Genomic DNA, 9,467 nt, shown 5'->3' with positions numbered 1-9,467 from the left:
GTTGGAAGCCTAATATTTGCCAGACCCGTGCATCCGTCTTAGCGAAGAAAGAATCACCAAGGCATGCGCCATTTAAAGAGACTGGGCGCGATCCGTTCCAAACGATGCGTTATTTAACCTCCCACGGATTTCAACAGAATTATATTTCTCACTTGGGACTTCAGAGGACTTCGTTTCGGCATCGAATTCCGAACCACTAGCACCACCCGCCCACACTAAGCAAGGCTACATCTCTTGGGCTTCCGCGGCAGGAGTCCAGTAAGAGCTTAACTTCCACCCCATTGAAATCGATGGGGCTTTTAAAAAGTGTTTCACTTTGTCAGGAAGGCGCCAGTGCCCAGTAGATTCCTCAAATCCAGAGGTGTGTGTGTGTGTGATTTCTCCTCCCCCTTCTGCAAAGGCGAGGGTGGGGGAAGTAAGTAAGTAATTTTTTTTTAATGAAAAACCTTTATTGTGCGCGCCTAGGTGTATGTACATAAATAAATAAATAAATATCCCTCAGTTATTACAGAAAACGGTACAATCACATCACTATAGATCTGAAGCATCATCATACAGACTTTTTTTTTCTTCAAGGAAGAAGAAAAACAAAAGATATTTTTTTTAAAGGGGGGGGGGGAGAAAGAAATAACCAAGGTAGCCCAATGACTGGCAACGCTCCACTTCCCGATTAAGTCCCTGCCTCTCAAGATCATAGCAAGCCCCTGTAGATCGTAAGATCTACCTTTTGCCAGGATCAGGGGAGCAAGGGAGAGTTCGCGAGTTCGCTTAAAGGTTTGGATTCAGCCGCAAAGCAGAGGGATACTCCGACCCTGACGGAGATGCACCAGATTTCTCTTCCCGAACTCCCACCCCGATATTTGTTTTTGTTTTTTTGAGGGAGAGAGAGAAATATCGGAATTGGCAATCTCCATTCGCTAGGTTCAGTTAATATCGTCCCACTTCATAACAGAGTGGCGACCTAATCATAGCACAGTAGAATTGGAAGGGACCCAAGAGTCACCTAGTCCAAACCCAAAGAGCAAATCCGGATGGGGAATATATTATATCCCTCCTCCTCAACAGCTCCGGAGCGTTAAAAACAAAACAAAAACACCCCACACTTATTTACAGAGTCTGTCTAGCCAACCCGGTCTTCAACGAGGCCAGACAAGGCTCTCTCGTCAATTTCATCGCTATACATCGGGGGGAGAGAAACCGGCGCTGCCGTTTGGCCTAGGGAGCATTGGCCCTCTCAGGGCGTCAGGGCGAGGTCTTTCTCGTCTTTGCCCGAAGAAGAGGGCGAGATGGGCAAGTCCTCGTCGTCTTCGGAGCACTTGGCCGCGGCGGAGAGGGAAGCGCACTTGCAGCTGTGCGCCGCCGAGCCGCCTCCGGAGCGGTGCGAGCCGCTCTTGCCTTCTTTCTTGTGCTTGACTCGCCGGTTCTGGAACCAGATCTTCACCTGCTTCTCGGACAGGTTCAGGTAGGTGGCGATCTCGATGCGCCTCAGCCGGGACAGGTACATGTTGGAGGCGAACTCGCGCTCCAGCTCCAGCAGCTGCGTGCTGGTGAAGGCGGTGCGCATCCGTTTGCTGCTGGGCAGCTGGCCCGACGTACTGTCTGCAGGAGGGACGGGAGGGTGGGGAGAGGAAGGAGAAAAGCGCAAAGTCAAGACCAACTGGGTGCAAACCTCTCTGGGCTGACAAATCCCCAAACCACACAGCCCACAAGACTCCAGAATGTGTAACCGAGGCCCCGCAAACTCAGGTTTAAACGCATTCCGGATGAAATAATCAATTCGTTAAGAGTATTTAGGGATCTGGAGCGGAAGAAAATATCCCTCAGCCTATTTGTAATGGAGCGAGGGGAAATGCAAGGTTCAGGACCCTTCCAAAAACCCACCACGCGTTCCATGCGCATTTCCCCCGCTACATAGGCATGCTCTGCGCTTGGCATCCCATCTGGTAACTTGATCCTAAATGGGGAATGCTCCACTGAAGTCAATGAGGGCTTGCTAGTTTATAGGGCTGCAGGAATTTACGCGCACTTTACTTGCCTGCGGTGGCTCGGAACGCGCAGCTACAGCGCCAGAGCCCCAGGCCTAGGGAAGCCAGGCAAGGTGAGATCGGAGGCCGCTGGCGCGCAACTCTGGGACACCGCGCGCCTCTCGAATAGAGTCAGGCACAGGCAAGAGGTCTCTGGCACTGAACAAACCCACATGGAAGCGATCTCGTCCCGTTACAAATGGCAATTTGTTAATGAAATGTATCGGGCTCCAATGACTTGTTAGGGACTTTTAATCTCTCTGGCACACCCAGCGCTGAACTGTGCGCACTCTCAGCTTGCAGGTTGTGTTAAGCTTTGGGGTCCCGCGTAAGGAAATTGGGACAGGAGACAGTGTCTGATCTGTCCCTCCCCGCATTTAATACTCCGATCCTTCGATCGCTTACTCGCGAGTCAGTTCTGTGGCTCCTCCTTGCAAATTATAGACGTGAAGACCTGGCGCGCTACTTGGAAACAGTGAGACCAGCTTCCTAGCCCACGTGTGCATGGATCGCGCTTGGCACTACCCTGGCCAGGCTCTCAGGCGAGGATCAACCCCCCCCCCCGCACCGGTCCGCGCACCCGTGTTTCCCGGGATTGAGCCCCCGACCCTTGCCACCCCAGAGGACGTCCAGACGACGACTCACCGACGGAGATGCAGTGGAAGTGCCGCGGGTCCGGCAGGGAGTAGGCGCTCTGGTAGAGGGTGGGCGCGTGGCCCGCCGCCGCCGAGCCTCCGGGGGCCGGCCTGGCGGCCAGGGGCGACGGGCAGTACTGGGAGGCGAAGGGCGGGAAGGACGCCTTGAGGAGCGGCAGAGCGGGCGGCGGCGGCGGGTGCAGCTGCGAGGCGGCTGCCACGCACAGCGGGCACACGCAGAGCAGACCGGCCTTCCGCGCCGCCGCCGTGGCTCCCGGCGCGGCGGGGCAGGCGCCTCCGGAGGCGGCCGAGAGCCCGTGGAGAGGGTGCGAGGGGTGCACGGCGTAGGGGAAGAGCGGCGGCGGCGGCGGGCTGCCGGGCGAGGTGCCGCCCTTCTTGTCGCCGGCGCCTTCGCGCAGCACCAGCGCGTCCACCAGGAAGGACCGCGGCATGACTCCGCCCCGTCCAGCCTCGCCTGGGGCTCCTTGGCTCCGCGGCTGCTGTTGCTTTTCTGATGCTGATGCTGCTACTGCCCGGCGGCCGGCTCTTCGCAGGGCGCTGACCAGCGCCAGTGGTGCTGAAAGGGCCGCGCGGCCCTCTTTAAATAGCCCCTTCGGGGGCCATGTGATGCGGGCTGCGCCGGGAGCGGCCCCGGCCCCCGTCAATAGGCTTTTTGTTGCGCGCCTTGGCACCGCCGCTGCACGCTCCCTCATTATGCCCCTTGTTCGCCAAAGGGACTGCACAATGTCCCCCATTCTTGTCAACCCCACCCACGCTCCTCAGGCCGGCTTCCCTCTAGACACCCCCTCTCTTCTCCTCCCCTCCCCTCCCTCGCCCCGCGGCCAATCCCTTGGCTTCTCCGGCAGCCTCCGAGGCCTCTGGTCTTCCCCCTGTTGCGCTCTTCTTTTCGTTTGGCCGGATCAGTCCGTTTCCTACCGGGCGCCTGTTTGTGACTGTAGTCCGCTCCCCCCACCCCACCCCGGTCAGCTTTCTTAGGCGGTTCTAGCCTTTGGAGAGCCTTTTTCCTAGTGCAGGCAACCCTTAGCCCACGAGCTGCAGTACAGTGTTTTGCTGGGTACGCATCCTTGGCTTTGAAATAAAGCTCGTTCCTGTCACGTTCCAACATGGAAGTTTTAAAAAATCAACAAGTGTAGAGGAGGGCTTCATTGCCCGAAGTAACGCCGCGTGCCGTGTGTGCATTAGGAAGCAGGAAGCTATAGGATTTGCGCTCAAGAGAGCCTATGGTCCACACACACACACACACACACACACACACACACACACACGAGTGACTTGCATGTGAGTTTCAGCAGCAATTGGTGGAATCTGCGAACTGGTCCTAAACACGTAGACTTGGAAAAGTCATTGCGCTTTGAATCATAGCTTTGGTTTAACTTTTTAGGATGGAAAGTGCCACGCTGGGATCCTAAGAATCCTTGTTGGGATTGACCCCCGTTGATTTCACAATAACATTTAAGATTTCAGCCTTCTATGGGAAGAAGAAATATTGATTTCTACTTCCCTGATTTCGATTTTCAAACAGCATTTAGAATCTGAACACATTTACTTTGAAATAAGCCCAGTACAGTGCAATAAACCCTTTTACCGGAATAATTTATTTTCCCCCTTTTTAATCACCAGGAAGACCCCCCCCCCGCGCGCGCGCGTTTATTTGTTTGTGTGTTTTTAAAAAGATATTTACACACAAGGTGCGCTGCAAGTCAGTAAAATCGGTCCCTTGTGTGTGTGGAGGGGAGGGAACTGACTCACGTGATAAAGTGGCATAGAATGTTTAGTAAGAACCTGACAGCAGCCTAGAATCACATCCTGATTTTTCGATCCATTACTTGGCTTAGATCTCATCTTTCTAGACTTAGACCTTGTCGTCTTACTTAGACCTCACCACCTGACACAGAACGCGGAGAGGAAACCAGAAGGAGGGTGGTGCAAACTTGGCAAAGGGTTAAAGTGGGCAATTGCAGTTACAGGTCCTTAAAAAAACGTCATTACAGTTGAGAGTGATTACTGAGGCTGCTATCCTAGACACTCTTCTATGCTATCCTATGCCTCACTGAATGCAGTCAGATTTACTTAAAATCAGGCATGCCTAGGATTGCAGACTGGGAGGTTAAGACAAAGCCTCCTGCAGTCTTACTTGCTTAGGAATACGACTCATTTATCGGGACGACGTCGATTGCTGCCGATGACAGTCAACAACGCGCAATAATGCAGAGTTATCAGTGGAGGAGATGTTTTACAAAACATAACAACTACTTGCTCTGACCCCTGAGGCACTTTCAAACTACATTTTGACAGAGGGAAGCCACCTCAGTGGCACTTTCTTCTGAGCAAACAGGTTTAGGAAGGGTGGATTCCAATGTGACTCAGTGCCACTGAGATCAAGAAAATAATTTTACCAGTGAAGACTGGGGTGCGGGGAGGATGCTAACCTGTTCTCGTGGGTGCCACCCAGCCAACCCGGTGGCAATTTTTCCACGCGCTTCCACGGGGCGTGGTAACCTGCACGATCCATATCCTTTGGTAGGAAAACCATGCGATGCTCTCCACCACGTAAGCTGCTTAGCTTATGTTTTGCAAACCCGTCCCCACACCCTCAGTAGCAATGCGGCGATAGGAGGTAAATGCACCTTTCCCGTATATTTTCGAATGCACTCGATACTATTCCATGCTGCACGATTCAGTGGGGGGGGGGGGAGATGGTGGCCTCTTATTTCCTGCAGATAATAAATGCAACGTCGCTGCGTAAAGGAAACCCAAAGAAGGGAGGGGTGGAACAGACCCTTTTCGTCCACATTCCTCATGTCTCCTTTCCCTCGGATGAGTCTCGAGATTCATATTGTCTGGCTTTTATTGTGTAAGCAGATCCAGGTTGTAATCTTAAATCCACATGCCTGGGAGTAAGCCCCATGGAACTCAGTAGTATTTACTTCTGAGAAGACATGCGTAAAATTTTGTTGCCAAGAGTTTGCTTTAACCATTAGCATAGCTTACCCTTCTCCCTTTTGCGCGCTCGTTGCCTCCAGCCACCGCCAATCTGGTGTTTTGAATTTGATTTTAATGATATTAATGACGATGCTGTTTTTGACCCGTGCACCCGAGATACAGGAACGATCTGACATATGTTTAAATGACCCTGTCGTAGATCATGCCTGACTCGTGTGTCAACAGATGAGAGACTCTACGAATGGAAAACTTTTCTTTAGGAGTTTTTGCGAGAAATATAGCTGCATATAATGTTCTGGGTGCCAGGAAATGCTTAACCGGTAGAGCGTGCAAGCGTCTGCTTAATTCTGACTTTAGTGGCCTGTAAATGGGACCCTGCACGCTTCTGATCCCTGCCATCCAGGCACCGTGACCCAAAGCTCCCATGCACTGGAGATTTCAGCAGATTCTTGGAATCTCCAAATCTTCCACGATCCCTCGGTAAACTTCATTTGGCACCATAGTACTGACGTTCCCTTGCTCGTTAATGTTTCATAATTGTAGTCCATTGAAGTGAGTTCCATTGAGATCTGAGGGATTTGCTTCCACGCAAACATGCGTCTGTTTGCAGAGTATATCAATATTCCTGTGTGTCACACGTACATCACCCTCTCTCTCTCTCCCCCCCCTCTCTCTCCCTCCCTCCCTTCCTTCCCCCTCTCTCTCACTTGACAATATCTGGTAGTGGACTAAAACCCATAGAGTTGCTTTCTTTTCTTTGCTGAATTAGATTAAGACAGGTGTGAAGAAGAAAATGCATTTCTATGGCCAACGAACACTGCGGCCGAATGCATTGCCCATTGCCAATTCTTCATAACCCTTTAAAAACAACAACAAATACGGGAAAATTCAACTGACTCGACTAGCTGCAACTGTAGGGAGACAGAATCTGAGTCTGCCAGACAAGTTGAATACTATTTATAGTTTAACTAGAGAGATAAAGCTGCGTGTGCGTATTTCCAGCCGGTATCAGTACAACATGGTGCTGTTGTTTAAATGCCTAACTGCTGGATGAGGTCCATTAAAAAAAAACACCTGGAGTGGGGGAGGGGATCTAGATGAGAAACGGGGATTGCTGTGTAAGAGAGAGGAGAGGTAGAAATCAATTTCGAAACTTGGACTTCTATCAAGCGGTTTTTTTCCGGAGCTTTGCTGCCGTCATTCATATATGCACGTATACATCCCCCCCAAAATCATTGGGAAGAAAGAAACTGTTGAATCGGAGCCACGCGGTTTAAGCTGCCTCTCGCCTGCGCTGCTCTCACATCCAATAAAACCGCCTTAGTTACGCCTCTAGCGCAAACGTTCTCCGGCTGGGAGAAGTCAGAATTCCTTCCGCTTTCCCGAAGGATCTTATATTCTGCAGGTGGAACGCGAATGTATATGTGTGTGTGTATTTCTATATGCGCATACACACCCACATTTATCCCTCCCTCCCTCCCTCTCTCTCCCTCCCTCCCTCTCTCTCTCTCTCTCTCTCTCTCTCACACACACACACACACACACACACACACACACACACACACACAGAGCCCTTTGGGAAATCAACTTCATATCCGGATCTGAAGCACACTTGCTTGGAAATAATCCCCCAGAAATCATATGAGACTTTCCTTCCAAAGAAATACATTTGGAATCAATCAGCGACAACCTCTCTCTACCTCCCAAAGTCTACTTAAGCTCGCAAAGCTGTGTCAAGAGATGCCCCCACATTAAATGCACACTTGCTTAGAGGTAAGCCCACTGATATTCAATGGTGCTTCCTTCCAAGGTCTGCGTAAATTGTACGCAGGTTCCGGGTTTCACCAGACCCGAACTATCCTAATGCATAATCACGAGCATTGCATCGTGCTCTCGCTGCTGTTGGAAGTCTAGCTTGCAAGTTTTTTTAGCCAGAAACTAGCTGGATCCGAAAAGGGTGGGTAGCAGGTATTCCTTCTAGCCAATGTTTAATGCTGGGGGGTGGAAGGCATTTATGGACCCCTCTCCAATCTATTAGCTTCAGGGAGGTAAAGGGTTAACAACCCCTGAATGCACATCAAGCCCAAAGCTACTGGGAAAGAATATGAAGGGGAATAACCAGGTCCTCCCCCCCCCCCACCTCACTCTCTCTCTCACTCTCTGCAGCCGCTGGACCTTATTGAATGTCATTGAAGAAAGTTTTGAATGCCAGATAAAGAGAGGCGAATTAAACTGTGTGACAGCGGAGGATAAGCAAACACAAAGGGAACTCTGTCACACTTTGGGCAAAATCCGTGGGCTTTTTACCAAGCCTCTTCGCTATGATTGAATTAAGTAATAGGAAAACATTTTCTTTCAGTTTAGAGCCATTAGACAAAAACTTCAAAGCCAAGAACACTTTTTAATGTGCAGCCCCCAACAATGGAAATCTCTGGTTTGTGGCGAAATGTTGAAAATGGGTTTCTTGTGCAAAAAGGGGGAAAATACACACACAAAAAACACCCCACCAACCCAGCCTGGAAAAAGGCATTACAGCAAAACAAGGCTCTCTGTCACCAGCTTGGGCGTTAGGAGAGCTGGAAGTGAGGGAGACTCTTGAAAACCTGGCTTGTGATGCCCCTTTCTCAGAAAAGGAGAGCGTTTTTTCCAGAAATGCACAGATTTGGAGTGGAGGAGGAAAACTGGACCACAGAAGTGTCCCAATCCACAGGCAGCAAGGGATAAACATAGCAAAACCACCACTATGTATTATTGATACTTATGCAGCCTCATAAGAACATAAAATTGTGGGAATGTTCAGGGAGGCAGGAGAGGATATGTTGTTTAATTATGTCCTTCGCAACTTGTGTTAACAAGTTCTATGATTTAGCAGAGTAACATTCCCCTTTTAAACTTACACAGTGGATAGGTCTTTGCCAGGCTTGCATAAGCCTCTAAAATAAGTTCCCTGGTAATTCCCCTTTACTCCCTCGTAAAAGAATAGACACAACACAGTCTTTTATAAAAGTATATAAAATAGTTTACTGACATTCTGTTCACAGAAGGATCCCAGAAGGCAGACTTAGGTTACAAAATATACATGTGTGGAATCTATCCCATAAGGAGATAGTTCTTTTGTCAGAGCATCTCAGGCTAAGGAGATGTTGTTTCTTCAAGGAATGGAATCAGAGAGAGAGATGGCTGCCTCCCCTGTGCTATTTTGTTACCTGCACAGGTGAGGTCACACCCACCTCTAGTCACATGTAGAGGAAATTTGTCCCAGCCCAGGAGGAAACAGGAAGTTCCGACTGGCTGGTCCAGACATCCCCTTTTTATGTCCACTCTAGGAATGTTGTATTTGACTGCTCTGTGTTTCACACCCCACAAAAATGAGCCTGCTGGATCAGGCCAGCAGCCTAGCTAGCCCAACATCTTGTTCTCACCGTAGCTGACAAGGTTCCTGTGGGAAGCCTGCAAGCAGGACATGAGTACAAGAGCACTCTGTCCATCTGCAGTTCCCAGCAACAGGCATTAAGAGGTATGATGCCTCTAACAGTGGAGACAGAACATAGCCATTGTGGCTAGTAGCTGGTGATAGTCTTATCCCCCATGAAGTTGTTGTGGGATGTATCATCACTGAAGCATTCAAGTACAACATTTTCCTGTTGCCTAGAGTAGACACACAGGGGAATGTGGCTCCAGACAGGGAGGACTTCCTGTCATACCTATCTGGAGCCTCCTTCCCTTGTGTGTGACCAGGTAGATGGGCGTGACCCTAGCAGACCCTGTATAAGGGTTAGCCAGGCAACCATCTTCCCTTTTTCCATTTCCTCCTTTCAGACTTCTCTCTTGGACCTCCAGTGTG

At 50.3% G+C, this 9,467-nt stretch overlaps 1 protein-coding gene across 1 annotated transcript; it reads right to left on the bottom strand.

Annotated features, from left to right (window-relative positions):
• Positions 1 to 859: 859 nt before the first annotated feature.
• Positions 860 to 3,382, bottom strand: GSX1 (GS homeobox 1). Its single transcript, XM_028725621.2, has 2 exons — positions 2,670 to 3,382; positions 860 to 1,599 (listed from the first exon to the last, which is right to left on the bottom strand). Exons 1-2 carry the CDS (start codon positions 3,370 to 3,372, stop codon positions 1,235 to 1,237), a joined length of 1,068 nt encoding a protein of 355 aa, XP_028581454.2. The 5' UTR covers positions 3,373 to 3,382; the 3' UTR covers positions 860 to 1,234.
• Positions 3,383 to 9,467: the final 6,085 nt, after the last annotated feature.

Source organism: Podarcis muralis, chromosome 4 (genome assembly GCF_964188315.1).
Source record: "Podarcis muralis chromosome 4, rPodMur119.hap1.1, whole genome shotgun sequence".
Classification (NCBI taxonomy): domain Eukaryota; kingdom Metazoa; phylum Chordata; class Lepidosauria; order Squamata; family Lacertidae; genus Podarcis; species Podarcis muralis.
This window is presented reverse-complemented; position numbering and strand designations above follow the sequence as displayed.